At 38.9% G+C, this 20,966-nt stretch overlaps 1 protein-coding gene across 1 annotated transcript in view; it reads left to right on the top strand.

Annotated features, from left to right (window-relative positions):
- The window catches only part of tube1 (tubulin, epsilon 1), a 44,247-nt gene extending 24,817 nt beyond the window's left edge, over positions 1–19,430 (top strand). The window contains exons 8-12 of the mRNA XM_079638985.1: positions 3,321–3,493; positions 4,210–4,350; positions 14,964–15,104; positions 16,331–16,505; positions 16,949–19,430. Coding sequence (XP_079495111.1) covers positions 3,321–3,493; positions 4,210–4,350; positions 14,964–15,104; positions 16,331–16,505; positions 16,949–17,098 — 780 coding nt within the window. The 3' untranslated portion in view covers positions 17,099–19,430. The remainder of the gene's footprint in view (positions 1–3,320; positions 3,494–4,209; positions 4,351–14,963; positions 15,105–16,330; positions 16,506–16,948) is intronic.
- The last annotated feature ends 1,536 nt before the right edge of the window (positions 19,431–20,966 follow it).

Here is a 20,966-nt window from a genome sequence, read left to right as displayed (position 1 = left end):
CTTAAAAATGTAATTAACAGTAACTTAAACACTTTGCAGTTTGAATGATGTCCTGCATAAACTAAATGACGGAGTATGTTTTTATGTTTCCACTGTTCGATCGTGGCCGCGCCACACACACACACACACACACACACACACACACACACACACACACACACACACACACACAATATAAGTAAACACTTTACGACTTTTCGATCGCGCCCACACCTCTCTCTCAACATATTCCAGCATTGCAATCTTTACACCGCAGCCTGCTTCAGAGCTTCAGAGCTAAGGCGGAGCTACAGATTAGGTGTCCCTAAGAATCCGCGTATCTAACAGTAGTTCCGCATTACATTAATTAAATTGCACGCAAGTTTTATTTATTTTATACCGTGTATTCTCAGTGTAAATGTATGCACCAAACTGTGACGCCCGTACCATGACGACTTTTGGGGATTGCCTCATAGGGCCGGTTCAAGTAGTGGGGGGCAGAGGGGCTGGGGGGCCAGTCAAAGGGGGGTGGCGGGCCTGAGTCGGCCCGCGGGCCTTAGTTTGGTGACCCCTGTCCTAGAGTTTTTACTTCAAAATGATCTGAAAATCATCCGGGCTAATCGTTCACATTAAACAATAGATTGATTTACATTTTGTAAGACACTTTTTGTTTGGAAAGGCAATATGCAGGTGGGCGTGAATGATCCAACAAGGTCATGAATAATGTCCTAATTCACACCTGAGAGAAGACAAAGACCTGGTAATGCTGCATACTAATGAGCCTTTCATTCATGTGTCACTGAGCCACAAGAAAGAATGCAAAGACAACACACACACAAACACACATATATACAGTATATATACAGTATATATATATATATATATATATATATATATATATATATATATATATATATTATACAATTTTTCCACAAACATACACAGTTTGTGGAAAAATACACTTTTTTTCAAGATGTTTCCAACTCTATACCAATTCTGTAGTAATATATAAGAATTAACTGCACAATTACTAGAAATGTTTACCTTGGATACTCATTTGTATTTTCAGAAAGTTTTGGAATATGTAGGCTATCCTCTCCCCAAATTTGTCACTAATAAAACACAAAAATAATTTAAAGAGAAGGCTTATATTGACCTTTTAAGATTTTGTTTGCACCTTGTAAATTAGGTTTTGATGTGGCAGTAAAAAACTTTATAATCTATCCAAAACGAAATGTTGTCTTTCATATTTCGTCTGTAACATCGTCTTTTATAATATATATTAGGGCATAAATGTTAATTTGCAGTTTAATATGTTGCTTATACAAAGACATTTTATTTCAACGTATTCAGTCGATTTTTACTCATCTCAGTAGGCAATATAGATAGTTTGCTAAAAGCTAAACTAAAGGTTAATTCATCACACACAGACACGCGTGAGCTGTAGTAAACAACAGCATGCATCTGTGCCGTTCATTCATTCAAACACAGAAACGCGATTCAAATTTAAACAGTCTTTTGCGGTTTACAGACACCATTTCATATCGCGATTAGAACAAAGCACTTACTGATCTGCAGCTGGATCCGTTGTTAGGCTACTTCAGCACGTTTGAGGTAAAATTTCCAGGATTATCACGATATTATTATTCCTCACAGCGCCTCAATGTAAAGTAGGCTCAGTGTGTTATCCAGCTGTTGTGGGTGTTGACTGGTTTGCATGTGTTGCTTCAGGTCATCTGCGTCTGAATAGCGCGCGCTCTCCATGGGCGTGTCACATTAGCAGAGTAATGAGATGCCAGAACGATAATGAGAACGGCTGATCTCTCTCTCTCTTTATATAGATTACATGAACAGAGAATATTTGTTTTAGTTTTGAATTAGATAATTTAAAACTACACACTTAAATGATTATAGAGATATATAGCTCATGTCTGAGTGAATAGTATTCGCTGAGTTTTGTTTAAGTTTAGTGACGTGCTTCAGAAAAAAAGTTCACGGAGACGGAGAGGCAGAAAGCACACCCTGTTTACTTTCTTTATTTTACAAAAGCACAATGTTTTATTTAACAGTTTATTTTTTTATATTTCTTAAGCCTGTATGACAAAAAATGACGGGAGTATTTTAAGTCTATTTTGCTGCTATGTGAATAAAACCGAGGCAAACGCGCCGGCACGTTTTTGGTCCCCAGAGGTTTAATGTAGTACTGACACTAAAACTAAAACAAAATTATTTTCCACACAGTCATTTTTATTTTGGGTGAACAATACACAATACAGATCGTCACTATCCACAATGCATAATGTTGCATTTTCGTATTGCAATATATTGTGACACGATATATTGTTACACCCCTACTGGTGTCAACCATTTGCAACACACAATTTGAATATGTTGATGTGCCAATGAACCTGGATGGAACGTTTTTCAATGAATAATGACTTAAATAACGGTCTATTTCTCACACAAGTGTTGTGCAAGTTAAAGTAATTAAATTACTGATTACTTCTTTTAAAAATAATCAAGTTACTATTCTGATTACTTTATTTCAAAAGTAATTAGTTAAATTACTAGTTACGTTACTAGCCCCCCCACCCCCCACCCCTTAAAAAAAAAAAAAAACACAACAACATCAACAGAATAACCTCTTTAGCCTGCTCATGAATTAACTTTATTGGGAAGCGCTTACTCCATCTCGCAACAAACAAAAGCCAGTCTCTTCTGACTTTTAATTCCAACTTTTAAATATTTTTATATTTGGACTGGACTCCACAGTAGAAGTAGATGCCCTGTCTGTCCTATTGTGACAGCGCACATTAAAGTTCTTACCGTTGACAGAAATAATCTCAAAATAATGATTGTATTTCCAGCTACAGAACGCGTAATTTTCTCTCTCCATGCTGAGTTTGTTTTTGTTGGTTTACCCGCCGCACAAACTCTTACCAGTCAAAGTAGGCCTCGGGTAGATGGCGTCGCGGACTCGCGTTTTGTCATCTAGATTGTAAAAAGAGAAATAGCTTTTCAGATCATCTACCCGAGGCCTACTTTGACTGGATTACTTAGTAACGCGTTACTGCCCAACACTGATCGTGTCATCAGGAAAGTTGTAATAGAGGTTACAAGTCACATGGACCAGTATTATTGTGCTTTATTGTCCTGTTTGGAACAAAAAAAAGCACAGCCCTGATTACTGCAGCTTTTGCTGTGTGGAAAAGAGCTGTATTGATGTTCCTCACAATTTTTCCTTTTGTGTAAAAACAAATGGGAACTCATACAGTTTTTGAATTGCACGAGGGTGAACAGATCATACCAATTTTAATTATTATTCTCTACTATTATTCTAGTCTCTGGTGGATATTGTTGGTAAGATACAGCACATGTCCAACACTGGCAAACCAAGCTGTACTATCAAGAAGGACTGTACCATCATCTCTGGACATGGAGGGGTGGTGAAGGTCGAAAAACCTTTTGATGCCATGAACAACATTGTGGCCAATCTACTTCTTAATATCACCAGGTACTAAATCATGTGCTAAAAAATCGGAAATGCTTGTGCTTTATGCAGTAGTGAAAGTGTTGTGAAACCTTAATTAGGAATTAAAAGAGAAGTACATAATAAGAGGAATGCTTTTCACACAAAAATAACCTTTTAAAGAGGAATCACAGGAATTATTTTGTGCATAACAATTGAGATTAATAGAAATTGGATGCATTTCACGCCTGAATTTATAGATTTAATATTTTAATCTCGATTAATCACACACTTATCTTAAAATTAAGCACACACCATTTATCTTGTTTAACACATTTGTTTAGTCACCATTTTCTATATCCAGCAAAGTAAACCAAGGTAAATTGTGAAGACTCCAAAAGGACACGAAATAACCAAATTATATGAGGAGTCTATATAATTTATAGATGTGTGCACACCAAAGCACCCATAAAAACAAAAACATTACAGATTTTCTTACATAGTTTTTACTCTGTGCATCAATAAAACAGACTCTTGTGCTTACTGTACGACTCCTGTACATCACCGCAATCGTCTTTACCTTGATTGCAATCCTCATCAATCAAAACTAGCTAGAAGCTGATTTTTATGTACATTTAAAAGTAGTTATAAAAATAAAGTTTATAGAAAGTAATGGAACTGGTAATCTGTTATCTTTGATTCTTTCATATCTTTTGTTAAGAGATTTGATCACCCATTTAATTTGATTTCTTCTCTTGCAGTTCAGCACGCTTTGAGGGCTCTCTCAACATGGATCTGAATGAGATAGCCATGAACCTTGTACCGTTCCCGCGGTTACACTACCTTGTGCCCAGTCTAACTCCTCTCTACACACTGGCAGATGTCAATGTACCACCACGCAGGTTTGTCATTATACATTTGCAGTCATTTTTACCCAGTTTCACCGGCATCCTTTTCCACCATCAATCACTCATGCACTGTTATCTGTGCGCACAACCGCACATACAGAGTGGGGTTTCCTCTTTCGCATCTCCATGCGTTTGAATAGACTAAGATGCGACGATTACAGATTTTGTTTGTACGATTATAGTCAGAGGAATAATCACGGTTTAAATATTATTATGCATTCATTAATTTCACAACACTACTAATGTATAAAATCACATGAACACTCTTTAGATTTTATAGTAGATGCACTGGTATCGGTCCCGATACTTAGTTCATGTAGTCGTACTCGTAAAAATGCTCCGTACCAACAAACGAAACCAGGCAGCGTTTGTACGCTTGTGTCCAGACAAAGAAACACTGACAACAGAGAGTAGGGTTGCCACCCGTCCCTTAAAATACGGAATCATCCCGTATTTACAAGTAAGATAATGCGTCCCGTATCAAATTAATAAGGGACGCGATTTGTCCCGTATTTTACATTAGGCCCACATATAGTTGAATAAAAACATAAGGATTTTGCAATATGGATAATACTAATAGCAAATATAAAGAAATCATTGAGAAGCTTATTGCGTGATTGCATTTGGCCTTATGTTGCCACACTGAAGGTGGCAACCCTAACAGAGAGTATAATGGGGATAAAAAAGAAGGCTGTCTATGAAGTAAATGTATCTTATTAGTGGAATATTAAACAAAATATATTAACAACTATATAGCTGTGGTGCGCGAGCTGATAAGAGAAAACCGTGCAGTGGATTGAGCGCGCAGCGACACAGCAAGCGGGTCGAGCGCATCCCTTTTTCACAGACGTCAGTGGAAAGTTTGTAGTTCAGTCGGATGTCAATGGCAAAGAAAGTAAAACGAGGCATGTAGCTTATTATAACGTTAACAGAGAGAGAGAGAGAGAGAGAGAGAGAGAGAGAGAGAGAGAGCACTTATGTTGAATGCTCTTGATTGCTGATTGTTCACTCAGCACAAGTTAAGTGGATTAAAACTAAATCGTATATGTAAGTAAAACAATAACTTTTACCTGATTTATGTATAACGAGTGGTTCCCTACATTATTACAGAACATGTGCAAGTCAAGAAGTTCCATGAACGCAAATATCCAAAGCGCGAGCCCCGAAAACCAGCGTCTTGGCGTGCGAATACTGAATTGAATTGTCTTTTACGTATCTTGCTTGTACTGGCGAATTCAAGTGAACGTAGACAGTATATTCAAATGGGGTCCGTGCATTCGGTCTTAAAGGGCCAGCAGCCTAATAAACCTGCTGCAGTGTTTTAAAGGAACACTTCACCTCTGGAAAGATGAATGTGTATTTAAAATGGGTCATTTATGTAGAAGAAATGTGAAATTATTTTTGAATTTGGAGCCTTCTAGACTGAGAAAAGCCAGAAAATGTATTTTTGGCTTATGGGGATGAAAGACAACAACTCCCAGAATGCACTTGCTTCGCTGCCCTAGGAGGCCACGCCTACCGGTAAGAGATCGCAGTAAACAACAAGGCTATGCTACTAGTGAGTCTCCGTGAGTCTGCCCGGTATTTTGATGTCGCCCAAAATGTCCAGGATTCGGCTTTTGCGTTCTTCAGTCGCCATTCATTATGTTTACTGTGACGAGCAGGAACGAGACTGACGGCCGCGGAGAACGATGCGAGCCCGGTGGCGTGATTACTGATGAGCGGCGCCGGCGCCTGTGAGACGCACCGGTCTCGTATCTCTCACGGAGGAGCGGGAATTTTCTTAGCAATGTTAAAACGCACATCAAACGATCACTTGTTTAGCGTTCATGTAAACACTACATTCAGATTCACCAATCGGAATGAATTCAGTTAGATTTAAACAAAAGGTGTGCATGTAAAAAATGAATGCGACTGCAGAAAGCAAAAGCCGAATCCCGGAAATTTTGGACGATCTCGACGGCCGGACATGTCCGGGAAAAAGAGGATGGTAACCCCTACTACTCAGCTTTCTCCACAGAATAAGAAACTTTTAGCTTAGCTTCCAAATAAAAAAATGGCTGACACTATGTACATTCTGTGAGTGAGATCCCTCTATGGGCGGGTTGAAAACATGCGGAACAGCGCCTTCTACTGGATAAATGATGAGCTAGTGTTTGTAGTCTTACCCTTATTCAAAGAAATTTGACTTCCTGCTTTTTATGACGCAAAATGACGATTTTTGCGTCATAAAAAGCAGGAAGTGGAACACTTAAATCCTTATTTCTCCCATCTCAGGGAAAAATAAGGGAATAAACCATGACCATTCGAAAATGTGACTGGGTTTCTAAAGATACAAAGTCTAATGCAAATGGGTGAAGTGTTCCTTTAATGTTAATCAAACAAAGGACAAATTACTCACTGCTCTTGACTAGATAGGGTACCTTTTGTAACTTTACAAAAAGATCCATCTATTTTTAATTTATTCAGTAATGAATATGCAGTGTTTTTTTATTTACTGTAGTTTTTGTTGTAGTATCAAAATTAGAATAAAGAATGGATATTTCACTGGTGTCTAAACATTTGTACCACTGACCCACTCCTCAGCACTGAGCCCTTCTGGAGCTGCTCTAAATATGTGCTGTACTATTAAATGAAAGATAAAATATGATAGAGCAATAGATTTCTAAATAGAAATATTTAGTTGATGAACAAATTAAGCCAACTAATATGATTTATATTCTATTGGTTTTTCTACCAAAACATTTAAAAATTACAAATGCAGTGAAAATACAGGTATCGGTTATACGATATCGGTATCGGCGAGTACCAAAAATGAAAGTATCGGTATTGGACTTGTTCTGGAAAAAGTGGTACCAGTGCATCCCTATTTTAAAGTGTTATTAGGGGCCAAGCACTGAAGGTGCGGGCACCTATTGTATCTGTTCCCGTTCTTATTCTTCTTTTTCTTCTTTTTCTTCCGACTGGGCGTCTATGGCAGCCTATAGAACCGTTTGCGGGAAACTTATACAAATTGGCACAGTGATAGAAGACAGCCTGAACTATCACCATAGCAAATTTGGAGTCTCCAACTCATTCCCTCTAGCGCCACCAGCTGTCCAAAGTTTCACTCATGTTTATGCTAATAACTTTTGAACCACAAGGGCTAGAAACAAAATTCTTTTTTCCTCTGATTCCTGAGCTCATGACGATTCGACTGCACCATATGACGTCATTTTCCGTCATAATAGTTTTCCCGCCATTTTGCATTTTACGAAAAAACTACTTTTTCGAACTCCTCCTAGGCCGTTGCTCCGAATTTCACGAAAAATGAACCAGATCATCTCCAGACCTTGACAACCAAAAGTTATGGAATTCAAGTTGATTCGAATTACCGTTCTCGAATACCGCGCAAATAAATTTTACGTAGCGCTTGCGAAAACAGACGTAAGGCCGTATCTCCACAACGCTTTATCGGATTCAGACCAAATTTGGTACATGTCATCACAAGCATGACCTGAGGCTACATGCTGCGTTTCGGCGCAGCGCCACCTACTGGTCCAGAGATATGAAGAATTTATTTTTTTGCTTATAACTTCTGAACGGTTTGTCCAAAAATCACAAAAATGGTCTCGTTAGATTCAGGGCGTCGTGCTGAGTTGACTGATATCCAATTTTCCCATATCGGCAATTTTGGCTGTCGGCCATTTTGAATTATGTGCTAAAATGCTGTATTTTATGAACGCATGAACGTATCGTTACGAAACTCAGTATGAGTCATCAGTACAACTCCCTAAAGGTACTCAAAAATTTATGAGACAGCGCCACCTTTTGGTCAAAAGTTATAATGAAATTTCCAAAAATGCTAATAACTTTTGAATAAATTTGCCTATAGTAATGACACTGGTCTCAATAGATTCCTTGGGTTATGCTGAAAACATAGATACCAATTTTGCCATAGTCAGCCAAACTTCCTGTCCGCCATCTTTATTTTCTTTTAAAACACACTTTTTCGAACTCCTCCTAGACCGAACGTCCGATTTTCACCAAAATCAGATCGTGTCATCTCCAGACCGTGCCGAGTGAAAGTTATGGATTTCGTGTCGATAGACAAAACCGTTTTTGTATACCGCAGTGGCAAAGTTGAGGCACAATGCCAAAATGACTATTCAGGCTTTATATCTGCAATGCCTTGACATATTGACACCAAACTTTGTATGTGTCATTGTCACTTCACTCTGACCACATCACATCAGTTTCGTAACTGCGCCACCTACTGGTCGAAAGTGATAATCATATTTTTAGTTATTGTATGTGATTTTTCAACCATTTTGCCAAAATTCATCTTCAAATGTCTTTAATTGCTCCTTGCTGCAGTTTGTCTCACACTTTCAGCCATGTAGGCATATCTCGTCGTCTGCTTTTGCGCTTGGCCCCGTAATGGCTGCTTGTTTATTATTGTCTTTTGAAACAGAAATAACACAGAATCCAATTAATACAGCACAAAATAATAATAATAATAATTAAACATTCATAATAAAAACATTCATACCAGTCATAAATTAGATTTCAAAAATCAGTCATAGTGAAATTTACTTAATGATAACTTCAGGTTATTTTTATGGTAGCTATGCCATAAAGTGTCTAAAAATTTAAACATGATTTTTATTTTTGTTGATTATGATTTCACTTTTCTAACTTTAGTTAGTGTGTTTGAGCATAAACAACATCTGCAAAGTTACAACGCTCAAAGTTCAAAGCAAAGGGAGATATTTATTTTTAAAGAAATTGCTTTTTAAGGACTACAACAAACAGCTGGTAGGGACTACACGACATTCCTCCCGGGTTAGTGACATCACTAACCCTGAAATTTACATAAACCCCACCCCCGGGAACGTGATTTATAGATTATCAAGACAGAATATACTAATCAATGACTAGAAGATAACTACACATAAGCTACATAAATTCATCAACTAACCATTCAGAAATGTTGTCTACATGTTGTCTACAAAGCGTCCTTTGGATGAGACGTTAAACCGAGGGCTTGTTTATATGATAGACTACAGGCTCTGTACTAAATTTAACAATAAACACTAAATATTACATTTAAATAACAATTTATAATTTATAAATAACCAGCTTTTCAAAATAACAGTTGCAATGTGCAATTTTAACAAACTATACAAATATTTACAAATATTTGTGCTAAAAAGTGCAAAACAACATAACAACTGAAACAACAACAACTGAATTTTAACAAACACTATACAAACTATAAAACACTGAAGTGCAAAAGAAAGTGCAAAACAACATTGTCAAAATGCAGAGGTGGGAATTTAATTGAGTAAAAGTACTTTTCTGAGTTCACAAGTTTTGGGATGTCCCAACGTAAGACAACAATTATCAGGTAAAGTGAGGTTACATCTTAACAGTGAGCATGATTTATATTTCCCTTACTCTTTCTATTTGTTTTATAGGTAACTGTTAAGATATGAACTCCCTTTACCTGATAACTTTTGTCTTACGTTGGGACATCCCAAAACTTGTGAACTCCGATTAACTCAGAAAAGTACTTTTACTCAAGTAATTTCCCACCTCTGTCAAAATGTGCAAAGCTCATAACAGTCACTGCTTATGGCAGAGCTGACACCTAGCATCGCTACAGGCTATCCTCCTTGGTTTAGAAAAAAACAATTCAAGGGCCCTTCGGTAATTGCACTCTTTTACGAGTGGACCATTTTATTTTCATGCAGGCTGTCAGACTGTTGCCCTGCAGTCTGTTCCACAAGTCTGTCTTGATCTATACACGGAAAGATTATTTAGATTATTTTATACTTTTGTGTAATATTTACAATTTTGATAGAATCTAAGATTTAGTGATGATGATGGACTTACCCTATTCATCGCAGAGAAATCCCTCTCACAATTCACACTTGAGACAGGTTTTGTTAGGGCGATTGTTGTTAGGAGGGACATGTTTGGGTAAAGCAGATGTAGCTCATCATACCAAGATGCCATTGCAGTCATTATGTCTAGCTGGGACTTGTCCTGATGGATGAGAACATTGGTCAATTACAGATATGCATGAACTTACATGAATAACTTCATATATATGTTAATGACTCACTTTTAAGATTCCAGTTGTTGTAAGAACTTTAAAGCTCTGCCATTCTTGGAGAAGTGTCTTCTCATTGATGGGCGAGAACTGCTTGGCCAGCATTTGTAGGTCTGAGATGGTATGACTCTCATCACCTTGTGGTCCTGGTGGTCCCAGAGCACTAAAGGCACTAAGAATTGCAAGCTGCTGAAACCAGCTCCAGGTGCTGAATGAGGCTGTCAATGTAGGGCTCCCATGACCTATTAACATTAGATGTGAGAGAACATTTTAATTTAGGCTGATAATATTTCAGAAACTTGTTATTGTTTATTAATTCTTGAGCTTGCTAACTTGTGTCTGAAAACGTGCCCATAAGGTGAGGTTGGACAGAGGCGCCCAACGTCTCCCCCTCTCTTCTTCGGCATCGATATTAAGATCACCTTCTCTTTGACCTGAGCTTGAAAGGAGCCCTCGGGTTGCTGTTCACCTGCTGCTTTAATTTTTCTTAATGTCTCAATAGTAACAGGAACCTAAATAGACATGCAAATTAAACATGATTTCATTTACAGAGGAAAACTGCCATTTAATTATATAAATAAAAATCAATGTGACATGACAACTTACATGGTTTTTGATTGCCATGAAAATGACATCTTCCTTCTGGAACAATTTGGAAAGTTGTGTCAGGTAGGGTAGGATGTTTGCCTGCAGGTAAACAGCAGCAAATAATCTGTAAGTTGCACAGTATGTGTACAACCCTCGTGCCACTGGGTCCTCCTTTATATCTGCCTGCTCAGCAAGTGTAGCAAGCACTGCAGGCAGATTTCTTTGAAGATTTGAAATGGCCTTCTCTTGTGATAGCCACCTAGTGTCCTTAACCTCCTGTGGTGGGGTAGGGCAATTAATTTAAATCCATATTTCTACAAGGAATTTGATGTAGCCTACAATGTTTTCACTCACTGTGACTTTCAGGTCCGCTACTCGGAGAACACTGGCAGCTGCTTTTAGAGCACTAGTGGGGTTTGCACTATTCTGAAAATAAAGGTGCAGGTCCTGAAGGTGCTTTCTGAAAGTTTTCATGTATGGCACTTCCTCTGCTGCATCTTTACATGCCAGGGCCAGGCGATGAGCAGCACAGTGCACCAACACTAATCCTGGCCAGGTGTCGGTCAACAATTTTGCTGTGCCATTCTGTTTTCCTAAAATAAAAATTGGCAAATTTACAAATCCATGACAGCAAATGTACACTAATGAAATATAATTCTTACCTTCAATTTGGCAATATATTGGCAGCCTAGGAGGTCTGCCAGATCCAGCAATGCCGGGTAATTGGTATGGTACACGGTTTTAGGCTTTACCAGCCAGTAAAGACATTTAAAGCCGCCAATTATGGCCTCATGCTCCACATTCAAAATGGGCTGAAATGCCTCACTGATGGGAAGACCTAATAAACAAACATCCAATAAGCTGTTACTGTTAGTTTCAATTAAATAATTTAATCACACTAGTTTGTTATTCCTGAACAACTCAAACACTTACTTTGGCTTGATTGGGCTGCAATGCCCACTCAATGAACGTGATTGGTTGAGCTCAAGTGTGAGTCCATGTCTTGTGCCTGTAGTTAGTGCAGGGGACCTCTATGACAAGCCTTTGAGAGGGGCCACATGATGCCCTTTGACGGTGCATCCTGCACAATCTGAAAAACATGCAATAACTCATTTAATATAGCTTAGTCAATACTTAATATTTCAACATTTAATATCAAATAAATAACACTCTACTCACCGTGTTCTGTGTGGTACAGCCAGCCCACTCCGGGTTCCACCCACTACCTCGGTGTTTAGAGGATTGCGGGGGATCCGGCGGTGGAGGTGGGGGAGGCAGTGCAGATGGTGAGGTAGGCCTGCTTCGTTGTACGAAGAAGACCGCAATTTTAGGCTGGGTTTTTCTGTCCATTTTGCTGTGTACAATGCGAGAGAAAATCCCGTGCAATTATCAAACTTATAGCTATAATACAACAACTTTGTAAATGCAACTAGCCTTGATAAGAATACATTACGCAAAATAATTTCAGATATTTCAAGCGAACAGTTGATGGGTTGTTTATAGAATTATAGTATTTATAGAATTTAGATTATTCTAGTATTTATAGAATTTAGATAAATTAGAATAATTGTCTTACCTTGATGCGACAGGTTGATTGGCGGCAATCCAAATGCCAGATGAAAGTTTTTTTCTTTTTCCCCGGATAAATAATGTTGTAGAATGATGACATTCAACCACTAGATGCTGCTGTTCGGACGCATCACACGATCACACATATTTAAAGATTGAAAGGGAGAAAACAGGACAGAGTAACGCGGCGGATATCGCTCGTATAATTTTTTTGACGATGTAGTTAAGGCGGCAGGCATGTGTTGCTTAGGCGGCCGTCTTAGTTCCAAAGTGCGACGGGAAATCCTGGACTGTTTACGAGTATACTAACCAAGACCAGAATTTTGACACAATTTTGCGTTTTATATAATCCGTGAAAAATAACTTTTGTTACTCGCAAGCTTCTTGTGAGACAGCTTTACTGTATGTATGCGCGCAGAGAAAACATCTCTCAGAGAGTGCGCAAGTAATCGACAGTTTAAAATCCTTAACGCGAGAGTGTAAGTATTGCCGCGTGCCTTGTGCAACATATTTTGAGAGACGAGAGAGAGAAGACGCGGCAGCACCGCTGAACACTCACGCTGTGGGGTGAAATTGCATCTCGGAGAAAGTTTGGTTGTTCTTGACGGTGTGTTTTTGCTTCTTGTGTTTCCACCTTTAGCGGTAACAGTTGTTTTGTGCATATTTTTCTAAATATTGTGCTTTGTTGAAGGTCTGGCCTCTTGTAACCAAACCTCTTCCATTCTATTGAAGTAGCTTCTTTTTATGTACTAAATCGTCATTGGAGGCTGACAGGCTGCTCTCACACTAAGGTCGTGTGTCAACCAAAGCGTTTTTTTCACGCTGCTGGCGTGTTTTTTTCTCAATTGTTTTCAATGGGAGCGCAGCATTTTTAAAACGTCATGAGCATAACGTGGCGCTGAGCATCTTTTTCACACTGAAGCGCTGAGCGTTCGGCATTTTTTACATGTCGCCGAGAGTTGAAGAATGTTAAAATTTCGGTAAAACGCAGCGCTCATCAATGTCACTTTTTACCCAACCGTCCATTCACAGTGGAGGAGGGGCGGGACTAATACCACACCGACCAACGGATATTCTGTGAATAGCAACGAAGCGTCTCAACTGAAAAAAAAACTGCACTGCCAAAACGCTCTCAAGCGCACATAGCTCTGCGTTTTTAGCAGAACGCCAAGCGTTTTCAGCTGGCTAAAAACGCTTTGGTGGACACACGGCCTAAGTGTTGTTGTTTTGCGCGCTAGGGAACGGAAATGCGCCATACATCATCGCGTCGCTATATCATTGATATGGCAATATGACACTTTTTGTATCATGTAAAAATGTATACCGGTATTATCGTGGACGGTATGATATGGCACGCCCCTAATAGCTTGTGTGTGGTGAGCGCACTGGTACTGCTGTGGCTGCCGTCGCATCATTCAAGTGGATGCTGCACACTGGTGGTTGAGGAGAGAATCCCTGATGTAAGGAATAATTGACGACAGGCCGTTGAATTATTCGAAAAATAATGCACACCCGAGGTGGTAATGTGGTCACGACGCGAAGCGGAGTTCCCTGTCAGTTAACGTGTTTTCACACCACTGCGCACCTGTACACACAGACATCATACGTCATCAGTGTGTTCACATACGCTGTGCAGATAGAGCGAGAATGGCAGGCAAACGTTATTGTAGGACTGTGTTACTCACTGAACTGTGAAGTTTTCTCATTGGCGAATGACACATGACGTAATCCAATAACGTTGTCCCTGTCGTCTCTCTTCTGGTCTGTGTGTGTTCATGTGTTTTGGAGGAGGCGAGGCTTTGGACGGCGATTTGCCGTAAGGCGGGATCGTATGCTTCAATGCTAGCAGGCTAAAGTTAGCATTTCCCAGATCACCTATTGCACATTTAATGTTAATCAAACAACTAAACTCAGCTTTAACAAATATGAATCTATATTTAATTTATACAGTGAACACTTTAGTGTTATTTTACATTTAGGCCTAATTAAGCTGTATTAGAATACTCTACTTTATTCATAACTTTGTTGTATAGTATTTATCTAAGCTTGTAATAAGTGAAAAATATGTCTCTCGGGCAGCTTTTTACGTCATGCAAGTACAGCTCTTATCTCTTTGAATGGGGAAACATCAAATCCTCCAAAACTGTTCACCAACTTTACGATTAAATTTTATATTTGAAATCACCAATGAAAACAACTGTATCATACATTTTGTTTTTGTATTGTTATTCTATAGTTTATAGTCTTTGTTTAGAGCTGAACTCTTGCAAAGTTGAAAAATCCTGCCACAGAAGCATTAGTGTCTTATGTCATCCTCAAGTGAATAAGTGAATGCTGTGCTGTGTTTCTGTAGGCTGGATCAGATGTTCTCAGATGCATTCAGTAAGGATCATCAGCTGATCAGAGCCGACCCCAAACACAACCTGTATCTGGCCTGTGCTCTTATGCTGCGTGGAAACGTTCAGATGTCAGATCTGCGCAGGAATATTGAGCGGTTTGTCTGTCCCATAATTCCATTTGTTTAGTCTATTTTTTCCATCCATATCTTTTGTATTGTCACTTAAAAACCTGATAAGCTGTTAACTGTGCACATGCAGCTGGTTTCTAAGGCAGCATCCTAACCTCTTCATAGGCGCTCGCACATGATCCTCATGCGAACATAATTTTTTTGACAGAGAGAATAAAGAATAAATAAAAAATCTTCGATGTCAGTTGGGTTACCAAAATGCAAATAGTTAGCAAGAAACTAAACTTGCACATCAAACAGGCAACACAATCTTGACGAAATCTGAACGCATTTGAAGTGCTTTTTATAGGGTAAGTTCACACAATAATGAAATAAACCAATGAAATCAATAAACCTTCATGTTGTTCCGAATGCATAAGACTTTTTGATCTATGAAACACAAATTAAGATATATTTTTTAATATACCCCGAGAGCTTTCTTTCCATCCATTCACCTTAAACTTTGAACCTTCAAAGACATTGTAAAAGTAATCCACATAATGATAATATCTTTATATAATGAACAGATTTAATCTAGGCTTTTATTCAGATATAAACATCGTTCAATGAACATCAAAAATGGAAACTCAAACGTTCTTGCTTGATACTCGAGAACAAATGAGTTACGTTCATGAAGCAAGAACGGTTGAGCTGTCGTTGATCATATTTGATGTGCTTTATGTTTGTTTGTTGAAAAATATATCCACTTGTGTTTTGAAGATGAATAAAAGTCCTATGAGTCTGGAATATCATGAAGGTGAGTAAATGATGACAACATTTACAGTTTTGGGTGAACTGTCCCTTTAATACCAGGTGTAAATGGTAATGCATCTCTCAACTGACCACTTGTGATCGGATCAATGAAAATACACCTTAATATTTTTCAAACAGAAGATAGAGAGGCAAATGTTCATACTTCAACTTTATAGTAATATTACTATTTTTATTTCTTTAGTTTCATCCACTGTCTTATCCTTGAAAGTTTCTGTCCTACATTTTGGTCAACTGGCAGCATATTTATTGTTGTTGTTGTTTACTATTTTAAAGGCTTTGCATTAGGAGCACTCCTGTGATGCTTTTAAAATGCTGTCTAAGTAGGAATAGAGCCATAGCATATCTCTCTTTTAATAAAGTGATCTGTATATAATCCATGATCATGTACTTGTGTCTATTTCGAAGTAAACAATAATCTGTTATTTTTTCTTCTTTTTTAGGCTAAAGCCCACCCTGCCATTTGTCCCATGGAATCAGGAGGGATGGAAGACTAGCCTGTGTTCAGTCCCTCCTGTGTGTCACTCACATTCACTGTTGGCCTTAGCCAACAACACATGTGTGAAATCTACCTTTTTTGATCTAAGGGAACGTTTTGTGAAACTCTACCGTAGGAAGGTGTGTCCCAAAGCACCACTGTATAGCATATCACACATGTGCCATATTCATAATTGCCTTCTGTTTGCACAGACACTAGTTCTCATAATAATGACAGTTTAAGGGGAAGTAAATGGTTTCATGTCATGCGTGGGCTTTTAAGATGTCAAGTAAAGGAGAATTGTATTTTTAAGAATGTTTCGTGAATCCGGGCTATGGTTGGGATGATGGCGCCACAGGACTTAAACTTTTCAGGGAAGCCAAATGGCTAAAATTGTTTTACTGGAAAGTATTTTAACTTAAACAGTTATACATTTCACCTTTGAAAATAGTTGTTTTGTCTCACAAACTTGAGATCATTTCAAATTAAAGCCACATGGTTTGAAATTTTGCTTCACATTCCTATATTTTTGTGTCGATATATACAGTATGTATTAATGGTGTTTTGTTTGTTCTGCCCTCAGGCTCACTTGCATCATTATCTAGCAGTGGATGGCATGGAGTTGGCTGGATTTAATGAGGCACTATCATCTATCTCAGATCTTATTGAAGACTACACACACCTGGAACACCCTCTCATGCCCAACGCGCCCAGACTCGTCATCGCCACCTGACCTGTGTTTATACTAGCAGAGTCCCTTTAAGGCAAGTCATTTCAGTCGGCGGCCATCTTTAAAACTCCTCTCGGGCAGCTATTTCAGTCATGCAAGTACAGCTCCAATCTCTTTAATTGGGGAAACATCAAATTCTCCAAAGCTGTTCACAAAGCTTACAATTAAATTTCATATTTGAAATCACCAATGAAGCCTTACAAAAACTGTGTCATAAATGTTGTTTCTTATGCTCAAAAAGCATTAAAAAAGCTTCTAACAGCAGCCGCAGTGACACAAAGACTTTGCCAATCAGCGATTAGCTCTTTTAGTTAGAAGGCGGGACTTATTCCGCCATATTGTGCACTGCACTTTCTCCCATTCAGAGTAATACACCGTCTTTAGCCTGATTCGGACGGTAATCATTTCTCATGTGGACGTCTGAAAATAAATTTGCATGGCACCTCAGTGGTAAACTCATGCATTCGGATGGCCATTTATTTACGGTGGAGGAGCGAGTTTTGTGATCCTACGAACTCGGGAACACGCTGCTCACGTGGTCATTCACATGATTGTCTGCTGTAAATAAAATGTCATGCTTGGAATTATAATAAATGTGTATTTTATTTAAAAATAGGAAAATAATATCCTATTTATTATGTGGTTATTTATATCTCCTGTTTAAAAATAAGAAGATAGACGCGCTATAGTTAACATAGTTTTCTGTCTTATATTTTATCTAAATAGATGTCATTTTAAAATGTGGAAATTAGCGGAAATAAGTTAATAAAGCCTCTTATTGACATGAGCTAAACATAAAGCTGCTTGGTTTATATTTTTAAATGTATATGGTTGTTGCCATTTCAAATGCTTTCTTGCTTTTCTTCTCGTTCTCATTTGAGCGGTGATGAAATATTGTTTTTGTAAATACTTTCCAGCATTTCAGTAGAAAAAGTGTATAGGTTAAAGATTAAAATGCATCCAAATTACAGCTAAATTACATTAAATCACCTCATGACCTTGGTGTTTATCAGAAAAACAGTAGGTAATTCGGCTAGGGATTTTTACGCTTATGGTGGGAGAAAAACACTGACATTCTGGATTTGGACAGCAATAAAATCACAGACTAACCCCTGCATGTTGAGAATACCTTATGACCCCATGAGAAACAGTTATCGCCAGAACAGGCCTTTTGTGTATATAGTCTTTTATACTATACTAGATGATCTAGGTGTAAAATTAATAATACTTTCAAATGTTTGGACTGATATTTTATTGATGTAAAATGTCTCTGTTGTAGAGACATAGAAACATTGGCTCAACCAGTGGTTCTGTTAGGTGACCTATAACAGACAAAGAGAGTTTTGTTGACACCAGTGCATTGATGGTGCAGAGTTGAGCTCCATCCCTAATCTAACAATCCTACCTGTAATTATCCAGTAATCCTGAAGACTTTGGTCTGATTTTGTTTTATTTTTTAAAAAGGTGTTGAATTAGGGATAGACCTAATCTCTGCAGGACAGCAGGACAGTAGCTCTCTAGGGCAGGAATTGTCCATCCATGTACTAGTGCCACTTCACCTGTAAAGTGTTATTACACTGTGTGTGTGTTTGTGAAAAAAAGTTAATAAAATAGTAATAATATCAAACATTGCCTGAATAATGTAGTTTTAATAGAAGGAAACAGATTAATTTTTTATCACACTTCAGTAAAAGAAAAAGAAAAAAGAAATGCCACTTTATCTGATACTAGATCAACATACACAGTCAAAACTATAGTCTTGTCATTGGCACAGTCAAACTCTCCTCATTTAATATGGCTCTCTATATATTGACCTTTTGGCAGATGATTTGTTTGCAGGTTAGCAGTATTTTTGCTTAACACTTATTTTCACACCACTATGATAATTCATTCAGAAGGTTTTTATTTAATCAATTGGTGCAGGTCCCTAAGTATCATTGTCCTTCTCTATTGACCAGTGATACAGTCCATTGATCAGAAGCTATCTCTCCCTAAAAAAACTTTTTCATGCCTCATCGGTTTTTAATTAAATTCAATCTTGAATAATCTTGGATAAAGTCATAAGAGGTCTTAAATGTAATGTTCTTAAACATACAGACAGTGCTGTGTAGTAAGTTATTTCATTACGTAATCATATTCCAAAAATGTAGTACTTGTAATTAGATTATATTATGTTTTGAAATGCTCATAATCTGATTACAGTTACTTTATTATGGATTACATATTCACACAATGGCAGTAAATTATTCATAATTTATTAATTCTCCCTTTTTATTTTCCTTTCTAAAAAAATCTGATGGTGTCCTACCATTTAGCTTTGATTATATTCACAATGTAAAACGTACTCGGTTACTAACGTAACCTCGGTTCTCTCTAGAAGAGGGAACGAGTACTGCGTCGAAGAACGCTACGGGAAAGATATTTCTTTGTCGAGATTGAAGCCTAAAATTAATCCTTAATTTTGTAATATTGTAAAACGCTTTTCTGAAGCATACAACCTAGGCGGAGCAATACAGCTCACCCATTGGCTGCTCTGCCAGAAAAGCACAGCCTATGCGAGGCCAGAGACGCTGACCAATGAGGACGCTTCGCGCCCTTCTGCGTCACCTCCCGCCCAAACAGGCGTGGCCTAGGCCTATAAATACGAGCATAGCTGTCTAACACGCCGATTTTCGTCAATGAAGCGACGCAGCGCGGACACGCACGGCCATGAGACGCAGTACTCGTTCCCTCTTCTAGAGAGAACCGAGGTTACGTTAGTAACCGAGTACGTTCTCTTACGTAGAGTTCTCTCGTACTGCGTCGAAGAACGCTACGGGAACCCCATGTAAAACGCCGTGCGTGCTCTTGGACCGACACAGACACCTAAGGGCGCGCGCGCCCTGGTATACAAGTGCCTACCCCAAGAAGTATAGGGAGAGCGGCTAAATTAGCATCATCCCTTTATAGTAGTGCCTCTTAAGGCATAATAGCATATATATGTAAATATAGATATATATGAGGGGTAATAGCATGCTCATGGGACACATTGTCAGTGAGTGATGCTTAAACATTGAAGTGACCTGGGCCGCAGCGCGGGGCAGGAACACTTATACACATTAAACATTGAAGTGACCTGGGCCGCATCGCGGGGCAGGAACACTTATACATATTAACATTGAAGTGACCTGGGCCGCAGCGCGGGGCAGGACACTAATACATAGTCTTCTAGACCGAGAGCAGTTTAGCCTGCAACGCAGGAACCTCTAGGTTATAGAACCTAATAAATGTAGACGGGGAGGCCCAGCGTGCCGCCATACAGATATCTTGTAACGAGATTCCGCTATACCAAGCCCATGAAGAGGCCATGCCTCTCGTGGAATGTGCTCTGATGCCCAAAGGGCATTCCAAACCTCTAGATGCGTAGGCTAGCGCAATGGCGTCCACTACCCATCGAGACAGACTCTGTTTCGTCGCGGCTCGCCCCTTGGAGCGTCCGCTGAACGAAACAAAGAGCTGCTCCGTCTGTCGAAAAACAGCGGAGCGGGACACGTAAGCTCTTAATGCCCTGACCGGGCAAAGGGAGCTATTTCCGTCCTCTGAGGCCGGCAGGGCCGACAGGGAGATGACCTGAGCCCTGAACGGTGTGTTGAGGGACTTAGGCACGTACCCATGCTTCGGTTTCAATACGACTACAGAGTCGTTTGGCCCGAACTCCATACAAGAAGCTCTCACTGAGAGCGCTTGCAAGTCTCCCACACGCTTCACTGAAGCGAGAGCCAAAAGAAACACGGTCTTGAAAGACAGGTGTTTCATGTCAACTGAGTGAATAGGCTCGAAAGGGGCCCCTTTCATAGCGTTCAACACTGTAGAAAGGTCCCAAACGGGGACT

Source organism: Phoxinus phoxinus (assembly GCF_949152265.1).
Source record: "Phoxinus phoxinus genome assembly, chromosome: 16".
NCBI classification, from domain to species: domain Eukaryota; kingdom Metazoa; phylum Chordata; class Actinopteri; order Cypriniformes; family Leuciscidae; genus Phoxinus; species Phoxinus phoxinus.
Note: the sequence above shows the minus strand (reverse complement) of the source record. Positions and strands in the feature narration are given on the sequence as shown.